The 21,150-nt window shown below is 32.5% G+C and overlaps 1 protein-coding gene across 3 annotated transcripts; it reads left to right on the top strand.

Moving 5' to 3' along the window:
- Positions 1-1,139: 1,139 nt before the first annotated feature.
- Positions 1,140-17,528, top strand: LOC131661332 (uncharacterized). Of its 3 annotated transcripts, none has more exons than XM_058930840.1 (19): positions 1,140-1,469; positions 1,593-1,674; positions 3,423-3,498; positions 4,680-4,762; positions 4,868-4,944; positions 6,329-6,385; positions 6,478-6,590; positions 9,634-9,713; positions 9,820-9,906; positions 10,478-10,558; positions 11,685-11,852; positions 11,938-12,054; positions 12,677-12,749; positions 12,836-12,957; positions 14,440-14,520; positions 14,645-14,782; positions 15,648-15,737; positions 16,575-16,628; positions 16,824-17,528. In XM_058930840.1, the coding sequence occupies exons 1-19, from the start codon at positions 1,408-1,410 to the stop codon at positions 17,046-17,048; spliced, it is 1,866 nt and encodes a 621-aa protein (XP_058786823.1). In that variant the 5' UTR covers positions 1,140-1,407; the 3' UTR covers positions 17,049-17,528. The 3 variants fall into 3 exon arrangements, with proteins under 3 accessions (XP_058786823.1, XP_058786824.1, XP_058786825.1); XM_058930841.1 differs by having other exon boundaries at positions 1,141-1,469; positions 12,686-12,749; XM_058930842.1 differs by lacking the exons at positions 1,140-1,469; positions 1,593-1,674 and having other exon boundaries at positions 3,442-3,498; positions 4,863-4,944.
- The last annotated feature ends 3,622 nt before the right edge of the window (positions 17,529-21,150 follow it).

The following is a 21,150-nucleotide window of genomic DNA, read 5'->3' as shown; positions in this document are numbered from 1 at the left end:
GATTCAAATTCCATTATGTTTTTCTCTCTCCAACTTATTAATTTTTGGTAGAACAACATAAATAATTCTTTCAAGCATTATGATCTAAACACACATTGTAAACACACATTGTAAAGCATTATGATCAATATAATTATTGTCAATACAATTAAGAAATCAATGTAATACAATTTTTTTACTAAAAATAAGACACGTTCATTTTTCTTCCAGCCTGCCACTTCTATATGTTGTTCCCATTTGTCTGTTGTTGGGTTTCCTGTGTAAGGGAAAATTAAAAGGTCAAATTAGCAAAGTTATAATTTCATTTTTGTAACTGCTAATTTGGAGGCATCAATCCACATAATGCATTGGGTAAGAAAGAAACACTTATTACTCACATGTTACTATCATCATGCATCATGGCTTTTTCTTTCTGTTTGGGTTATACCAATTCATCAAATAACATACATGCGTATCATTTTAATACGTATTAGATTACTACTAACTATTGTTTGGGTTCTATTTTGATGAATTTTTTAATAGATTAAATTAATTATTTAAATTTAGTTATGAAATTATTCTCTAATGATTATTTCTATTTTTTACTTTTTTCAATTAATCAAAATATTTATTTGTTTCATTTATTAAATTTTATAAATCTTTTCAATTAATCAAAATATTTATTTGTTTCATTTATTATTGATCTAAATATTATTATATACGAAAATTTAATATTGATCCATATATTTTTGTAAACAATACATAAACATTAATAATATTTGTATACGGGAAAGAATCTATTATTGATCTAAATATTTTTATATACGAAAAATGGTATTTATGATTCAAAAATTTTATACGGAAATAAAATCTATCATTGCTTTAAATATTTTTATATACGAAAATTATTTACTATTGATCCATATATTTTGTAAATGATACCTAAACATAAATAATATTTGTATACGGGAAAAATATATTATTGATTTAAATATTTTTTCTTTTTTAATTTTTTATTTAAAATAAATATATTATGTTAGCAAATGCGCATACCAGACCAGAACCCGTGCGTACGCACGGGTTAGTTACTAGTTAACTAAATAATTAATTAACTCTAGGGTATATTGTTGCTAGTTATATCCAGATTCTTTTACTGCAAAATTTTGTGACCGTTATGATAAAAGCGACGATTTTTTTAGTTACAAATGGTGGGAGCGTTAACCGCAAGGTTTAATTAATAACTGACGCACACACGCTAACATGGAGTTTTAATTTTCCTACTTTCGCTACACCGCCGCACGTCTATATATATATAATCCAAAATCTGATTAAACCCTAAAACCCCTTTCTACTCAATCATCTTCTTCCTCACTCCATTACAATTTCGACCCGATTTAGCTGATTCAGCCGGTAACGCAGTGAAGCAAGATGGTGTACTGTGATCACTGTGTCAGAAACGTTCATGGACAGCGAATCGACGATAGTGTCTTGTGAGTAAACTTTAATACTTTTTATATTTTTATTTTGTCCCTGGTTTGAATTTTTTATTTTCTTTTGTATATTATTGTTGAATTGGATTATTGATAAGTTAATTGTTATTTGAATGTTGTTAGATGTTGTGAGGACTGTGGGAAGGTGTTGGAAGATTACTATTTTTCTCAGGAGGCAACTTTTGTGAAAACTGCTGGTGGAAAGGTAATGATAAATCAGGGCTTTTACACTATCAATAAGATCATTCGAAGTGTTTAAATTTTATCATAATCACTTATAAAATCATACATATGAATGATTGTGATGTTTTTGAAGCTATTAGTTGTTTACACTGCTCACACACGAAAATTAAATTCTTATAATTGGATTGTTAAATATAAGTTTTAGGACTTGTTTGGATTTAAGGTAAGCAATGTAGTGATATAGGTTACAATTGATTGGACAATTGTTATTTAGATTGGATGGAATTAATTGAATGAACTTCATTCCATTCCTTACCATACCTATATTTAATATTTTTTAGTTTACATTTAGGGCCTTGTTTTGATTTTTGGTAAGCCATGGAATGATGAGGGTACCATTATTTTGGAGATTATAAGTTCAACGAATTTAGGGCCTGTTTGGATGAGCTTATTTGAGCTTATCTACTGCCATCAGTTTTGTGACACTGTTTGGGAAACTTAATCAAAACAGCTTATGACATTTTTCATAAATATTTTTGAACTTATTTTTATAAATTCTTCAAGATAACTAATGAAAAGAACTAAAAATATATATAAAAACAATTTAAATTTATTTTATTTTTTGTTATAAAAATAGCTTATGCAAGCTTATTCATAAGCTGCAAATAAGCTGTTTATCCAAACAGGACCTTATATAGAGTTCAATGACTTCATTCCACTTTGTACCTTAATGTTCCACCAATTTCCTTTACCAATTTTTTTTTCTTCGCGGGGGATTTTAAGGGATGTGATAGTATGTGAAGTAAGATTGTTCAAGTGGCGGGTCTTGCCCAAAATGTTAGGAGGAGTGGCAGGTGAATTAGACTGAGAAAAGGAGGAACAACATGATCCAATTTTTTGTTGTTGTTATTATCTATTTGAGGTTAGGACAGTGGGACAAAAGACCCTCCGTCAAACGGCGGAGGAACTGGCAAAGTAATAAAATAGAAAAGGAAATTGACTCATCCACTGACTTTCTTTCCTCAAATATATTAAAAAGAAAAGGTGAACACTCCAGCACCTAAAGTTTTGTTGGGTATGTATTCAACATCCAATTAATTAATGACATATTTTTTATATTTAAAGATTTTATAATAAATTTAAATTTTAAAGTAATTTAGTTTACTGGTACTAGAACCCAGCAAAACTCTTAGGTGCCAAAATATATGTATGTATTTGAGGGGTGCCACAATAATTTCATGTTCCAACGAAGATCCTCCTATAGGTTGTTGTCTTTAATGGCGAGGCTTAAGCTTGCTTCAGATCACGGGCTTAAAGCAAAAAAGTTGTATAATTCTTGGGCATTTCTGTTTGCTACGAAAGGGAATGGAAACTTTTCTATTTCATTGTTGATGGTGTGGAGGTCTTTATTCCATTTCATTCCATTATAGAAGTTATTTTTCTATGAAGTGTATTAATACTATTAGCAATTAATTAATGGTTGAAATCCATTTATTGGCAAGGGGCATGGGTACAAAATATCCAATAAAAAATGAACGTTTTGGAAATAGAAGTGTTGTTGCAAATTCTGTTCTCTCTAGAGATTTTTTTTAAAATATTTTAAAAGACAGTTTTGAATGATTAAATTGGAATGCTAGGGTTTTCTAGAGATAAATATGAGTTTAGTGTCTATAATGGTCAATTTTGTTTTCCCATGCCTATTTTTACAGACTATTGCTTTAGTTGATATCATTGCATCCCTTAATTTACTTATTTGTTTGTTTTGTATAGAGCCAATTATCAGGCAATTTTGTAAATGGGGTTCGTGTTGGAATTTCCGAATCACGTGCAAGGACTTTAGATAAAGGTATTACTTGTTATGCATCATTGGTAATTTACAACATGAGTGCAGTTAAATGTATTTGTCATAATACTTTTTACTGCATAATATAACATGTTGTTTTCATTCGACCTATGATTCCTTGTACATAACTATTGAATGGGTTATTGTGTTAGTCTTCATATTTTGAATTCTGTTATTTATGTACCTATTTGTTTATGATTCCCTGTACATAGCTATTGAATGAGTTATTGTGTTAGTCTTCATATTTTGAATTCTGTTATATATGTACCTATTTGTTTTATTCAGTTTGTTATAATAATGAATTGCGATGTTTGAAGTTTATACCGAGATACGGAAAGTAAAATATATTTTAAACATACGAATTACTGCAAATGTCATTGTTAGTATGAGCTGCTGATGAGAATTATGTGAAAACATATGTGAAGGTATAAAAATGAACTGTGAACAATTGTGTTACTAGTGCTTATACAAAATAAGAAATGATACTATAATATTTGTCTTTTGTTAGAAGATCTACGGATTCCATAATAATGAGAGAAGATCGTAATAATGAGAGAAGATTAGAAGGAGGGTAGTCCAACAACTAGAGGTAGAGAAAAACCTATAAAAACTATTAGCGAAACTATTAAGAAAGATCGCGAGATTAATGAGTTGGATAATAAAAACATGGTTTGATAAAACATTAAGGTGAAGTTTGATCCATGTAGATGACCCCACTGTGATAAGGCTTGGTTGTTGTTGCTGTGTCTTTTCTTAGAAGACGAGACAGAAAGACTGAACAGTCATAGAAACTAATTCTTAGAAGGTTTGGTTGTTCCTATTGTGTCTTTTCTTAGAGGACGAGAGACAGAAAAATTGAACATAATCATAGAAACTGATTCTGTTTTTATTAGGATTTTCAATTTATCATTACAATTTTTTTTTTTTTTTTGTTTCGAGAAGGTCTTACTTATAAATGCTGTCACAACCAGATCAGAGTGACTTGAGGTGATATAAATTACTTAACCTAGCAGGCTGTGATGTAAGCATTTCACAAGCATAGGGGACACAAATACAGCATTCATATTACATTTAGTTATACTATACTACGGCAATACCTTTACATTTAATAATGTAATATAAATACCTCTACATTTAATAATGTAATATTGTTTATAATGTGTCAATTTTCTCTGGAATTGCAGCTAGAGATTTTATGAAAAATCTAAGTGTCGGCCTTGGAGTGGAAGATAATAGTATAGTTGAGGAAGCTTTGGCCTTTTATACAGTATGTTATTTTTTGAACTTCATTGCTGTTAGAGTTGGCTTCTTTTAGTATACATTCATGCAAAGACCTTTATTTATTTATTGAATTCCCGTATGCCTAGTGAAGATAGCACTAGAGAAAAATTTTACAAAGGGACGTAGATCAGAACAAGTACAAGCTTCTTGCCTCTATCTTGCATACCGGTAAGATTTCTTTACTTTGCAGGTTGCACTAAGAAGTACTTCTAAAGTTTTACATTCATTTTTCATTTGGTAGTTAAATAAAAGTTTTTAAGTATGCACTAATGCGGATGGAATAGCAAATCTCTTGGCTTAGTAACATATCGATAACAAACTCTGTTAGCATCTTAAAATTTTAGCTTTAGGCCTAACTCGACCCCACAAAATCAGCCTGATGGGATAAGACTACCCATACCTTATAAAGGTTATCTAAAATATATTTCTAGTCATTGTGGGATTCTCAACCAAGGTAGTTAAATTCATATAAAATAGTACAAACAAAATAAAGAAAACCTTAGATCAGACTTCAAATACTTACACAAATTTAAATTCATAAATATAAGTAAATTATAAACATAAATAAGTTAATAAATAAAGTCATTTAAAGATGCTGTCAAAAGGTAGAAGCATAGAAAAGCCCGCACATAAGGTACAGAAGTATTGCTTGTATTTTTATATTTAGACTATGTAAAAAAATATGAATAGAGGAACATCTTTTAATTAACCCCTAAAACCGTATTTTTAAACATAAGTTAACAAATAAAGTCATTCAAAGATGGGCACATGTTTTATTTAACCCCTAAAATCTTATTTTTAAACATAAGTAAGTTATAAACATAGGTCAATAAATAAAGTCATTCAAAGATGCAGTCGAGAGGTCGACACAGAAAAAAGCCTGCGCATAAGGTACTGAAGTGTTGCTTATACTTTAATATAGAAGCTATGTATCAAAATATGGATAGAGGCAATGTTTTAATTAACCCCTAAAACCCTATTTTTAAAAATGAACCCGTGATCAAAACAGCTGTTTTTAACTCGTAAATAGAGAAAAAGTCGTCTTTCTCATTTGGCGTGAATGAAGCAGGTTGTTTCTGTTACCCTAGTGTGCCCCACTGTCGTCGTAGTGCCCAGACATGAATCATAGAAACTCAAACAGAAATTGCAAATTATACGATTCTGTGATTAACTTGTACGATTCCACCTGATTTCACCAAAATCTGATTGTTCCTACACTCTTCATCGTTGAGGGAAAGCATAAATGTTGAATTGTGTGTTTTTTGAATAAAGACACGTTTTTATTTACAATGGACTGCTTTGGGATGACGATTACAAACTGAAAAACATTGTTAGTTAGCAAATTTTTGCCAAGGATATTTATTAGTGAAATGATTAGTTAGTGAGTAGTAAATGATGGTCGGTAGTGTTTTGTGAATGTGGCTCTTAACTTCAAATGCAGCATTTGCTTAATGGGACTTTTTTTATTCAATGATGATATCATCAAATGACTAATCTTACCATCTCTAAATTATTGACATTCATTTTAATGCTAAAATTATATTTCTTGCAGGGATAAAAATAAGCCATACCTTCTTATTGATTTTTCAAATTCTTTAACGACAAATGTGTGAGTATGCATTAATACTATTTTTATCTTGGCTGATTTCAACTTTTGTGTTTTTAATGTTTTATTTGTTCTCTTCAATGTCTGTCATGCAGTTATGTGCTCGGCGCAGTTTTTTTGCAGCTTTGTAAAGTGTTAAGGCTTGAAAATCATCCGATTGTTCAAAAGCTTGTTGACCCCAGTCTTTTTATTTACAAATTTACAAATAGTAAGTACCTTTTTTAAGTTTTATTCGTTTAGTCATACCATTAAAATATGATTTGCATAATGTTGTCAATAGTGTGTATATAATTAGAGAGTAATTTTCTGAATATTATTTCAGAAGTGATTAGAATACAATCTCTAAACTGTTTAAGTAGACTATACTATACTTAATGAGCCAAATTAACAGACTGATTACAATCTATACAAATTGTTAGAATTAGTCTCATGTAAATTATAAATTGTTTTACCATCCCAAATTAGTTGCTAACGGGATTTGGAATTAGCAATTGCATTAATGTGTATTTATTATAGATACAATATAAATACATCCCTGTGCAGTCTAATTAGAGATAAAAATTAAGAAAATGGACTGGAATTAGCAATTGCATTAATGTGTATTTATTATAGATACAATATAAATACATCCCTGTGCAGTCTAATTAGAGATAAAAATTAAGAAAATTAAATGGTATAAGTAATGGTTCAATCCTTGCGACCTTTTCCCCCTCAATGCGCGAGTACAACGATGCCTTTCTCTCCATAACTCAAGCACCACACCGCACAAACTTCTCTGTGTGCGGGCCCATGCAATCTAGTGCCAATGCCTTTACATTTGGTTTGCGATCCATAAGCCAAAGTAACACTAGCAAGTGATACTCCTATGAATCTCAATATGAAGGTACTACTAGGTTGGGGAACCAAGCCTTAATGATACTCCTATGCTATTGATATACCTGACAAATTCAACATGCTTGATTAACGACCAAGTGATACTCCTATGGTGGGTGTCAATATCTTGCAATATTATCGATGGCGGTCCATGGCGGAGAGCCAAAATCCCGCCATACCAGCCACTTTGCGGCATCATTATTGCGGAAAAACCCGCAATAGCCGCCGGCATTTACCATTGTGGAAAGCCCAAAAACCTCCACGTATATCCGCCGTAGCGGCCATGACGGGGAAATTTGATAACACTGATGTCTTGTTGAAAAACTTAATTACCTTACAGTGACTTGACCTGATGTTATATCTACCGTAGCGTAGTAAGTCAATTTCTGAACGCTATTCCACATTCACCTCCTCCTCTAGGTCTCCATGCAAAAACACATTTTTGACCTCAAGCTGGCATTGTTCCCACTTGATTTGGCCAACAAGAGGTAGTAGCATTCAAATAGTATTCATTTTTTTCCACAGAAGCAAATGTCTCCTTCGTATGTCTGAGTCTGAGTGTATCCTCTTCACCATTAGTCCAGCCCTGTGTAAATCAAGAGTGCCATCTAAGTTATAATTGATTGTCATAGATTTACCCGCATCCAACGACTTTCTTGTCTTCTGCCTCTCAAAATCTTCCAAGTCTCATCTCTCTCAAGTGCTTTCATTTTCTCATCCATAGCTTGAAACCAATTTTTTAAATCTTTCAATGCTTCTTGAACAAATGATAAAAATATGATGCTGAAGGAAAATATGTTTTTAAAATTCTGTATATCCTATTGAATTCATACAGAATATAATAGGATATAAATGGCCTAGGGAGTACAAGTAATTAAGAAAACTAATTAACTCAAATTAACTTATATTTACAAGGAAATATAATATGGTTGTGTAAATAAGAATAAATGTATTCATATAATACAACTATAAAAGTTGTATTGCTGTCTCTTATTAAAAGCTGCAAAAATTTCCCTTAGTGGGTGCAGGTCAGACCCCCCCCCCCCCCCCCCCCCCCCCCCTAAGTTGGGTCATAGATGTCTTATTTACAACCAACACCCCCAACTTGAATCTTAAGTTTCAAATTTGCACATGATTATTTTTAATGAAAAGTAGACCTGACTTTTTATCTATTTTTGAGCAATTTTATCATGAAATTAAATCTCAATTGGGTGTGTGATAGGACCCCAATTACCTTTGGGCCAAATGATGAGATGTTACAGAGTGTATGCGAGGAAGAAAAAGAGGGGAGAGAAAGATACAGTTAAGGGTAATGCATAGCTGGTAGTTTGTTATGGATAGTGGGTTATAAGAAGTGAGCGAGGGAATAAGGGGGACATTCTAGAAGCTTTTTGTTAGAGAAAGGGAAGAGAATTATTCTCTAAAGGGTCATAAAGGTCAGTTGTAGAGAGTCATCTCTCACCTGAATATTCATATCAGTATATTCCCAATTTATTCACTGTTATTTTACTGTTATATCTACCAATGTCAAATTTCTACCTAATAAGAGGGAACCTCTATCAGATTCGGGAGTTATAGAAGATTAGTTGTGAAATTGAACTATCTCACAGTCATTTGTCTAGACATTTCCTTTGCAGTTAGTGTGGTAAGTCAGTTCTTAAATTCTCCTTGTCAAGAAAGAACACTTAGATGCTGTAACCTAGATTCTGAAATGCGTCAAAGGTGGTCTAATTTATGAAGATAGATGACATGATCAAATAGTTGGAGAAAATTTGGTGTCTTGGAAAAGTAAAAAACGAAATATAGTTTGCAAGATCCAACGCTGAGGCAGAATCCAGGACTATGACATTAGTAACATGTGAGTTCATTTGGTTGAAATAGTTACTTAACAAGCTACAATTTGAAAAGGCAATACCAATGACACTAGATAATCAAGCCGCATTACATATGACCTAAAATCCAGTTTTTCATTAGATGACCAAGCATATTGAGATAAACTGTCATTTTGTCGGAGAGAATATTGAGTCAGGTGACAATGTCCCAGGTTTTGTCAATTCCAATGATCAATTGGTGGATGTTTTCACAAAATCACCCCGAGGTCCTAGAATATGTGTATAGCAAATTTGATGCATTTGATTGATATGCTTCTGCTTGGGGGGAAATGTTGATATATAAGTATAGGAATATTCTGTAAATATATTCTAGCATATTCTCTAGTAATTGAAGCTGCTGATTGTATATTGATTTACTCCCGAGTCTATATGATAGAACTCTGGTGTAGTTGAGACACAAGGTTCCATCATATATATATCTTTCATTTTCTCTCATTCAAAATTTTCTCTCGAGTAAAAAACATAATTAGATTGATTTTCATGTAGATTTGTTAAAGCAAAGGAATGTGCCTGTCTCTGAAACTGCACTGAATATTATTGCCAGCATGAAACGTGACTGGATGCAGGTAACTTGATGTTGATCTAGCATTTTTCTTAGCTCTTATTGCTTTTGGGAAAGGATGATTGTTCGTTCTTTGTGTCATGATGATATTGCTAATGTTCGAAAAACAGACAGGGAGGAAGCCTAGCGGATTATGCGGTGCAGCATTATACATGTCTGCTCTTGCACATGGGTTTACATGCTCTAAGTCAGATATTGTAAGTTAAGGTTTCAGTTTCTGCCTTGTTCTTAATTTTATTACTACTCTTTGCTGATAGGGTCCCGTCAATGCAGACCCGTCAATGCTTGGGTTGTTGCACATCATTTAAGTTTCTTTTCTCCTTTGCTCTCATTTTCTACAAAGGCTTTATTTGAAAGTCATACAGTAAGGAAGTGAGGGAAAATGATAAAAAATGCAATAATTATGTTGTGAGAATTACATGATAAACGATAAATCTGATTTCACGTGATGAGGTATTTATATAGAGATCACATGGATCTGTAATTGCAAAGTGATTAATATAGAGATCACATGGATTGTAATTGGAAGGTGATTATGGATTTCACTAGGGTTCGATCCCTGGTGATGACGTCCAACCTATCAATCTCGGTTTCTGCCAGTTGGGCTAGGATTTACGGACACCATCTTAGTTTTTACTATTACGCTATTTCAGTTTTTGCTAGCAGACGTAGCAGAATAGTGAAAAAAAATAGAATTTTAGATTTTAAAAAAAAATACTCTACTTGTCTTGTATAATGCTTGAATGGATTTGCTAATTTGCAATGCAGCTAAGAATCGTCCATGTATGTGAAGCAACATTGACCAAGCGGCTGGTAGAGTTTGAGAATACAGAGTCCTCCAGTCTGACAGTATGTTTCTTATACCTGGTTTTTTTTTTTTAAATGCTAGTTTTATGATGGTATCGTGCCAGACAAATTATTAGCTTGAAATAAGTTCTACGAATTGATGTATGTTCTGTATATTGCTCTGTTGTACCTTATGTCCTGTTGTTGTGACTTATAAATATAATTGTTATTCAACATTTTATGCATCCTTTTTTCTTTCTCTGCTTCTAAAATGGTGCATGTAAATTTTACTCAACCCTTTTAAAAAAAATCAAAGTCAATAATGAATAAAGTGATTTGTTAGTTATTTAATAATGTTACAATGCTTTTCTTTTTCATAAGTAATGTGTTACACAGATGAGGTCATGGTTATCTGAGTAATCTGAATGAGCATAAGCATATCTTGTTTTTGTTCAGATGTTCCAAATCCATTCATGAAAGGGCATTAAGCTCTTAATATTTTTGTGCTACAGTTTTTTGGATTCAGTCTCTTCCAGTTTAACCAGAGGTCCTGGGTTTGGACCAGGCCCTGAGCTTGAACCCGACCCTGGGCATGCAACAATGTTAATCTCTTGAGGGAGAATTTTGCTGCCACCCTATTGTGGTTCTCTTCTGCTCGATAATCTCTGCAGTTGCACGCAGAGGATACTCGGTCTATACCAAAACACTATGATGAACTCTCATTGGATAAAAGACTATTTACCATTACACTCAATGTTTTATTCCTTTAAATAGCTTTCGAAAATATGTTGTACCTCACAATTGATGCTCTTGCCACAAACCTTAAATATCTGAAGTTTGAATGTTTGTAAACTTTGATGCATCTTCAGATTTTTAGTGCTCCAAGATTTGATTAATGAACATTTTAAGTTTACCGAGTGCGTGTTAGCTGCTAAGTGTAAAGCCCGTTGTACATATCTATCTTAAACCTTAAATCCTAAATGCTGCTAATTGTAAAGCTCATTGTACATATCTATCTTAGACCTCAAGTTCACCTTTTTTGAGCTGAAAATAGAAGACATTTATGTTCAATTCAGTTTTGATGTGTTGTAATTCAGTTTATGGCCTCTTTCTTTTTCTTTTTCTTTTTCACTTCTATTCGTTTTAAATGTTTTAAAAGATAAATTTCATCAAAATGTTATGGTTACAGATTGATGAGTTGAATGCAATGGCAAAAGAGCATGAAAAAACTCCAATTAAAATACCAAATGGTGAACTGAACAAATGTAATTCAGAGGATCAAGAACTACTGTGTGAACACAAGGGTAGTGGAATGCCCTATTTTGCACTTGGATTATGTGAAGCATGTTACAGGGATGTGAGTAATCTCTTCCGCATGCATTACTTATGTCTTTTTCTTAACTACTCACTCTTACCATTTATTGTTCTACTGATTATTACAGTTTGATACACTCTCTGGTGGACTTGATGGTGGTTTAGATCCTCCTGCATTCCAGCGTGCTGAGAGGGATAGAATGATAAAGTCACATTCTGAGGAAAATGCTAATAAATTGGATGATGTAAGTACAACTAGTGTTTATGGCAGTATGAATTTTCTTTTGTCTGCATCACAAAGGCACAAACTTCAGATATGCTCATACCTTTTCAAGTACTAATAAGATTTGTAGGTACTATAGTCTTAGATGAATGTTCCCTTGATAAAGTGAGTACCAAGTGCTATGAAGGCGTGAGTGTTTGACACGTGTCGGTGTCCGACACGCCTTGAAGGCGTGAGTGTTAGACACGTGTCTGTGTCCGACACCCAACACACATGGTTACATTCAATCATTTGTAGTTTCTTAAATTATTATCATTTTCTGTGTGTTAGTGTTGGTGTCATATCTTTGTTTCCGTATCTATGTCAGTGCTTTATAGGTCATATTACTGTAAGTGGACTTTAACATTGACTTGTTACTACCATGAACATATGTAAACCCGTTGTCTACTTATCTTCTGCTAGAATAAAATTTTAGCATGTTAGTTACATGAACATGTTAAGGTATCAAACCACATATGTGAGCAAATGAGCATCAAACCACATATGTGAGCAAATGAGCATCTAACACCAATCCCATCATCAAAGAACCATCAACTAACACAATTTAAATATCGGGTTTTTTGTTTGTTTGTACTATTGATTAATTGGCAAAGGATTCAAATGGTGCATACGAGAGCCAAATAGAGTTTCATGCTGCCTCTGAGCCTAAAAGTATTGGTGGGTGCTTTTATTTCTCTCAATGAAGGCTAGTATAATTTCTCAGCTTACAATTTTTAAATCTAGTTTGCTTGAAATTCTTTCAGGGGGTGATGAAGGATATATGGCCACTAAGGACGTTGAGCATGATAAGTCACAAATAGAAGGTGACATGAATGCAAAAACTCAAGATGAATCAGAAAGTCTCTCTGATATTGATGACCAGGAGGTGATTAACAAGTTCCATGCTTCCTGCATTGCCTTTCCTAAGCCATGTTGATATTGTTCATCATTGACTATTTTAAGATTTCTGTTAGCATTGATTTTCTATGTTTGTTCATTATAATTGATAGAAAAATCTACGTGAAATATGAATATTCTCAAACGGTCTAAATGGAACAAAGTAATGTAAGTCTATGTCGGAAGATAGATTATGCCTTGGGGGGTGTCTAAATATATATTTGTTAAGTGTGTGCGGGGTTAGCTTATTTTTGGGGGTAAAAAGGTCTTTTCCTGCCTTTTGGTATATATTCTTTGAAAGCTTTTCAGAAAAATCAATTTTTTTGTACACATTTAAGCTAAACCAAAATTTCCAAATTCCTTAGTCCCAAATCTCATCCTAATCCCAATTTTCTCTGTTTTTGGCTATCTGAACATATGAACATAGTGTTAATCTAAATACCCTTGCATTAAATTTGATTTCTTTTAGAAAACAAAAGATTGAGATTTTCTAATTGTTTTTTTTGTTCAATGTTATTGAAAAAATATTATGAGAGGTTTTTTGTTAGGTGGTGCTACTACTATGGCTATGAGATATGGCCACTTCATTAATGGGAATCTAAACCTCGAGTCCATCATACAAAATGACAGGGAGGTATAGGAAGATGTTAGCCATAGGATCGAATCCATGCGAATAAACGATCAAAAGAGAGTTAGATATGAATGCTCTATTTGTAGAGATGATTCATGAAAGAAAATTATGTTGTAGTTTGATCCATGCAGTAGTTGTAAAATGTTTTGATGACTTTCATGTTATTTATTGCGATACCTTCCACTCTTTTGGGAAAACCATTGGATACTAGATATTTAAATCTGCATTTTGATGTCGCTGCTGTCTTTCTAAATCCTCAATTTTTATGGTATTCAAAATTTTGCTTGATAGCAAAATTTTATTACTTGCTAGTCGATCGAGTTAGGGATCTAGAAGCAAATCCTGCTTTTATAACTGACTTTTAACAGCAATATTCCCATTTCTTGTTCTTGCATTCGTGCTCGTCTTCCCTAATATTTTTCATTATTTTTTATTCTCTAGAAGATTCGGGATGTTGAATCAATATTGAAATCTTATTCTTCTTGTAGCTTGATTTAAATCCCTAGTTGAACGAGTTAGGGGTCTAGAAACAAATCCTGATTTTACAGCCAACTTTTAACAGAAATAATCCCATTTATTGTTCTTGTATTTGTCTTCCTTAATATTTATTATTATTTTTTATTCTCTAGAAGATTCGGGATGTTGAGTCAATATTGAGATCTTATTCTTCTTGTAGCTTGATTTAAATCCCTAGGAAATTGTAATCTTCTATTTTTTATTAAGTTCTTGACAATTTTGCAATTTGTCAATTATTTTAAGTACTTGTGTCATTTTGTGACTTGCTATCTGTTAAGTTGTGTGACCTGCTATCGTGCTGACTATCCCTTGTATGCTGCATAGGTTGATGGCTACCTTCACAATGAGGAGGAAAAGCGTTACAAAAAAGAGATATGGGAATTTAATAATCGAGAGTATCTTGAGGTACTGAAGATTTTTTTTTCTACATGCTTGCATTGTGTCTTCCCCTGACTTGTTATTTCAGAGTCTGGCTTGTGTAGAAAGTTAATGTGGACTGGATCTCACTCTACCTTCCATTCTCTTACAGGAACAAGCTATCAAGGAAGCAGCTATAGCAGCTGAATTGAAAAAATTAGAGGAAGAATTAAAAAATTGTTCTCCTGAATCTCGTGCAGCAAGAGAGCTTGCTGCTGAAGCTGCTGAAGCTGTGGCAAAATCTAGAAAGGTAACTTTGGAATTAGTTTTCTGGTGTGTCTCCTGTGTGTGTAAAATGAAACTACTAGAGTCTTATTACTGAGCAATTTACAGTTACCTGTGCACTATTTGTTTATTGGTATTCTAGTCTGTTACATAAACAGTACTGGTAAGTTCCAAACATTTGGGGAGCTTTCTCTTAAAAGCTAGCTATCAAGGCAGAAGAAACACTACACTTAAATACTCCACCAGACATCTCATACTTCACTCGATGTGGGTCTTCGACACCCCATAATATCGAAGTCCCTATCATATCACTGCTCCTGATAGCTGATGTCCTGACAGCTACACTCTAGGACGTTTTACTCACTTTCTGGTCAGCCCCTCCGTAGATAGCCATTCCCGGTTACTGGCAACCAAATCTTATACTAAATAACCGGACAACCTGCCCAATAGAGTAAATACTGAATTATACAATTAACAGAGGGGAATACTCTAAAGTTACAATACAACAGCGACTTACAAGTCACAGTAAATGGAGATGTAACCTCCTTGTAGAAACGATACAACTAGTTTAGATAGAAGAACTAATATTCTCAATGATTGACAATTTTCCTTCTGAGATTTTTCTCATAACCAGCCCTTTCCCTATCTTTACCCATGTCCAACAAATATTCACCCTGTTAGGCTGGATTGTAATAATATCTTCTCTAGGACTGTCACAAATATACTGAATCGATGATGATCACATAATGATTGAGCATCTGAAAATGTGTCTCAATAGGTAAAGCGGTGCGTTTTCTAGTATATTATTTTTTCTTCTATGCTGCATAAACTGTGACCTGGCATAGAAGTCATAAAACTTTTAAAAATATTATTACTCTGCTTATTTGTAGGAAATGAGGCAGAAACGAGCTCTAGAGGCAAAAAGTTTGGGTCCTGCTAAATCTGCTGTAGAGGCAACGAGCCGAATGTTGAAAACAAAGGTATTTATTAGGAACACAGACAAATTGAAACAATTTGTTTATGTTTATTAAACTCAATAATCATTATGATGCCCACTCTTTTGTTTTGATACATTTTATTTTCTAGTGAAGTGTCTTTATCTCCTTCTATGTAGTTTTACTAATAGTAATCTTTTTTAATGTGTCTTTAATAGTTTCTGAAACATATGATCTTTATTTGAATAGGTCTTTTTTAATGTCTCCTAATAGTTTCTGAAACCTATGATCATTATTTGAATAGGTCTTGTTTGGCTAGTTCAATTTTCATAAGATTAGGCTCATGAAATATTCAGTCATATTCCATCTATGTCCCTAGTCTAAATTATGAAATTCAATGATGATTATATGAACGAATTTTGGTGCTAAATGTGTTTGGGTGTTTAAAACTGTCTAGAAAACTTTGACTCCATTGTCTTTTAAGTAGGACTTCTGTACCTCTATCACTTAACTCATAACTCAAATATCAACATGATTAAAAAAAATAGCACTTGTTTTGGTGCACCTATACTCTATCCATGCTTGACGACACCCACACCCCCGAGTTTTTTATTTTAAAGAAATGGAAGTGCAACAGTGAGAGGTATAGCCATTTTTGAGTTTGCACAAATATAAAGAAGATAACTCTTGGAAGTTAGGGTTAAGTGTTGCTTTTATCTTTCTTTTGTGTTGCATATGTGATGACGCCACATTCATACTTGTTATCTGTGTTACATATTTCATTTTGTACAATAAATATGATTTGTTGATTGCGCTACTATAATCTTCTGAAAATGTTGGTTATATTATTAATGATACCTTTTTGGCATCTATCATTTGCAGAAGCTCAGCTCCAAAGTCAATTATGATTCTTTGAAGAAATTATTTGATGAACCTGTAATTCTCTCCTTTACCTGTTTTTGCTATCTCAATATTTATTTACTCGATAGTTCGGTATGTATAGTTGTAAGTTGTATAGCAACTTCTAGTTGTGTTTATAGTACCATTTTGCAGTTATGAAAGTTGTCTTTTGAAGAGAAGAATAAACCATTAATACTCACTTTCTTCTATGGTACAAATTGTTATGAACAGGCATCTCCACAGAATCAAAAGAAAGTACGATTTGAGTTACCCTCAAAGGATGATGATGATAATTTGGAATTGAAGTCAGACCACAAAACAAAGAATGATGATTATGAATTGGCCGACGAATACGTGGAGGATGATATGAATGGAGAATACAATGATACTTTGTATCCAGTAAATGATTATGATGAGACATACTATGGGGAAGATGGATATGATGGTTTTATGTAAAAGAGTACCTGAAGCTATTCCTACTTCATTTATCTATCTATCAACTTACAGGAACGTGATCAACATGGTTGGCAGCACCAGGGGAACCAAAGATTGTCGAAAATTTTGGTGTGTTGAGTTCATTGAATAGGCGAGAATCATTGTTCTGTATTTAGTTCATTCCAAAATTTAGTTCATTTCATTATTGAGGGCATATGAGTTACAATCACCTCTCTTCATTTATGTATTGTTATTTAAACAAAACCTATTACTTATGGCATTAAAATCCAACCCGATCGTACATGCCGACACCGCCCTGAATTTAATCGGAAAACCGGTTTAATTGGGATGGGGCGGAGAAAACCCAACTTTGAAAATGGGGAAGTGGGAAGGAGCAAGGGTGTCGATACCCACCCCGCCCCGTGGGCTTGACCTTCTCAAAATCAATAAGTTACTATTGTATTTATTACTCTTATTACATATTGAAGTTAGTGTTCTATTTACTAGTCTCATTATATATCGAACTTCAAAAATATAATTTGTAAGATTAATTTATGTTGAACATTTTTATTTAATTTAATTATCGATTTTTGATGCTACGAAGAAATTAAATATAAAGATTTGAAAACACATGACCAGATTTATTTTGATGAAAAAAATACGGTTTCTGGTATAAAGAGACGGGTGTGGGGCTGGTAATGTTGAAAACCGTATCCATCCAACTTTGTTGTCATGCCTAATTCATCATTCTCCTTCTCCACATTTGTTTGGCATTTAAGGTTTTGATACAACAATTGATAAATATAATTAAAATTTTGAATTTCATAAACAGTATTATGAATTTCATAATCTACCATTTATTCTAGTTCTTTTTACTATAATAGTTTATATTCATATATAAGAACTATTATCACTTTATGTTAAGAGTATAATGGGAAACAATATTTGATGTTCAATTGATATTATTTTTATAAAAAAAAATTTAGAAGGGGTTTGCTCTTTCCACTTTTTGTGCTGAAGAGTCACTATGTAAAAACTCAACATAGCTTTAGTGTTGAAGAGCCACTATGTAAAAATTCAACATTGACTTTCACTATTTTGGAATTATAATTATGTACGCACCCAATATACATCATAACATTTTTTTTCCTTAAATTAGTTTGGAGATATATTTCTGTAAAATTTATAGAAGTATATTTTTCTAATCACCTTTTATATGGTAAAATTTGTTTTTTATTTTTTTTTTAAACTATGATGTAATAGACCGTTTATACCATAAGTTTGTTATCATTTATTGAATTTTCTATGATTGCACATCTCTAAATCAAATTTTAAAAAATTTGTTTTGTTTATTGAGTTTTCTTCATGATTGCACATCTCTAAATCAAGTTTAAATCAATTCGTTTTTAAGCATGCATAAATCAAGTGTTATGTTTGAGATTTGATCATGATGATTTAACTTAATTTTCCTAGTTAAGGAAACAAGAACCATAGGTGATATAAATTCAAGTCACGTGGGAAGTTGAATCTCAAACTATTTTGAAAAACTTGAAAAACTGAGATTTCTTGTGTGTGATTAGAACCAAGAAAGCAGTGGTGAAAAGGAAAATTCTAGTATATGTGATTCGAGTCACAGTTTATACCTGATTCGAATATGCAACTATGTGACTCGAATCACAGTTTGTGCAAGACTCGAATCATAGACTTTCTGGCAACCATTGAATTGTATGATTTGAATCAAGCTTAATACATGATTCGAATCATGAATCTATATGACTCGAATCACAACTATAACCTGACTCGAATCACGGGAAAATGAGTCAGGTTTTTCATGAGATATTGTTTCACACTAGCTTATTTGACTCAAATCATAAAATGACCTTGACTCGAATTTGACTAAATTTTTCATCCATTTTTGTGCATAATCTTAAGCACATAAAAATATTTTATTATCATTTTACATTCACAACCTTACACAATTTTACAATATTTTGCATTGTGATTTTGTGAAATCAATGCCCTCTCACTTTTGAAAGTTCAAAAACCCTTGAAACGAAATTATTTAATCTTCAACCTCTAGTTTGATTTCAAATCTTGATAATGATAGATTTGTAATTGATTTAGGGAGGCGTCATCTTGAAATTAATCGTTTAAAATTTGGTTGAGATTTTCAGGTAGTTTGCAAGATTGAGGTTGTTGTCATTGATGTTGATGAATTCTAGTGAAAAGAAGGACGCTCTTCTCTCTAGATTACCATAGTAGTGATTGTGTGAAAGGCTACAAATAAGGTGGAGTTCTTCTCGAATCTTCAGACAGTTCATCGCTCAAGAAAATCAATGAGATCAAAGGGTGATTGTCACACACAGAGACTGTAAGCAGATTGGTGAAGCTAGAAGATACAAGAAACGTGAATCGAGTAAAGATTACGCAGTAGAGTTTGACATTATGTTGTATACAACTCAAGATCCGGATATGAGATTTATTTATCAGCATTATTGTGGATTAATGATTGTAAGAACTCTTGCAATATTTGTCAAAATAAAAAGGAATAAAGCATGTTCCAATGAGAAACCATTGAATAACGCCGAACCACTATATATCCTGGTGTTCTCTCTCTCTCTCTCTCTCTCTCTCTCTCTCTCTCTCTCTCTCTCTCTCTCTCTCTCTCTCTCTCTCTCTCTCTCTCTCTCTCTCTCTCTCTCTCTCTCTCTCACACACACACACACACACACACACACACGCACACACACACACACACGCACACACACACTCTCTCTCGCATTTAATTTTTGTAGGATATTGCTTGTTTAGAGTTTCAATTTTTAGCGCAGTTTATCGTTTATTCAATTGGTAGCGATTCATTACGTAAAGTTAGGTTTTGTTAGAATTGGTGACTAATTGAGCTTTAGTGGTGATTAAATTATGGAAAACTAGTGTTGTTGGAATCCGATCATAATTGAAATATTGTATAGGACACATGTTGTGCAATATACAATCACTCAATTATTCATTATTGAATAATCTGTGAGTTTTATGAATTGTGTATTTGTCGACATGATCAAAATTCCAATAAAAGTATAATCTTCATATTCCTACGACATTTATTGTCTATGACAACACTTTTTTAGGCAACATATGTAAATTGTTGCCTAAAAAAAGACCAGACAACAATTTTTTTTGTGTTATCAAGATAATTCTCGCAATACCTCGCAATTGTTTCCTAAATTATTTCGGGGACGATTATCAAGGGTTGCTATAATTTATCTTTGACAATATCTATATCTAATAAATGTCCCAAGTTACATTATTCTTAACAAAAAGACTACTATTTTAAATAATGCATAAAATTTTAAAATAAAAAATAAACTAAGTGGCAACTTTCCTTCCTTCCATTATAATTTTTATTTAATTTAATAATAAAAAATATTTTATAAAATTAAAATGTTAAAAAAAATACAAAAAAGTAAAAGATTCAAGTTGGCAGTCCAGGATTCACACATTTCACAAGCTTATCCTCTTAGCCTACAGTGAAAAAAAATTAGAAACAAAAGAAAATTCAATGTGTGTGAAGGGTACCACAAACAAAACCTAAAAAAAAGAGTGGTCATTGGTTAAAAACAATGATACCTCTTAATTGAGAAGTTTTTGTAGGCTAGAAGTTAGCCATTTTGTTTTTACCTCTTAATTAAGTAATTTTAATCAAGCTCTTTTCACGGTGAAAGAGTGGTCTTTGGTTAAAAACAAAATAATACCTTTTGTTGCTTTCAAATTTTAAACGTATTGATCTTTTCCTTAACGTCAATTTTAATTAACAAAATGAATAACTTAATTAATCTTTTCATGGTGAGAGGCAACTTCCTCTTTTTATTTGTTGCTTTCATTTAACTTTTCCCCAACGTCTCTTCTAATATCTAAAATAATACCATGTCTAATTATCTATATAATAAATAATAGATTGGCATAAAATATTTAAATATACATGGTATAATTAGTAATGTAGAGAAGAGAAAGTTATGGTTCCACTAAGCAGAAACTCAACTTTTGTTTACTTTGTGTTCACATCCCTGTCTATTTGTGTATATGTATTTGTTTGTTGTTTTGTTGTCTTTTTTTTATTAGTCTT

The sequence above is a fragment of the Vicia villosa genome, linkage group LG3, assembly GCF_029867415.1.
Source record: "Vicia villosa cultivar HV-30 ecotype Madison, WI linkage group LG3, Vvil1.0, whole genome shotgun sequence".
Taxonomy (NCBI): domain Eukaryota; kingdom Viridiplantae; phylum Streptophyta; class Magnoliopsida; order Fabales; family Fabaceae; genus Vicia; species Vicia villosa.
Note: the sequence above shows the minus strand (reverse complement) of the source record. Positions and strands in the feature narration are given on the sequence as shown.

Excerpts from the sequence above, each read along its gene's own strand:
- LOC131661332 (XM_058930840.1), top strand. The coding sequence starts at position 1,408 with ATGGTGTACTGTGATCACTGTGTCAGAAACGTTCATGGACAGCGAATC. Across the intron at positions 3,499-4,679 it reads TGCAAGGACTTTAGATAAAG|CTAGAGATTTTATGAAAAAT; the intron begins GTATTACTTGTT and ends CTGGAATTGCAG. Across the intron at positions 10,559-11,684 it reads CAGAGTCCTCCAGTCTGACA|ATTGATGAGTTGAATGCAAT; the intron begins GTATGTTTCTTA and ends TTATGGTTACAG.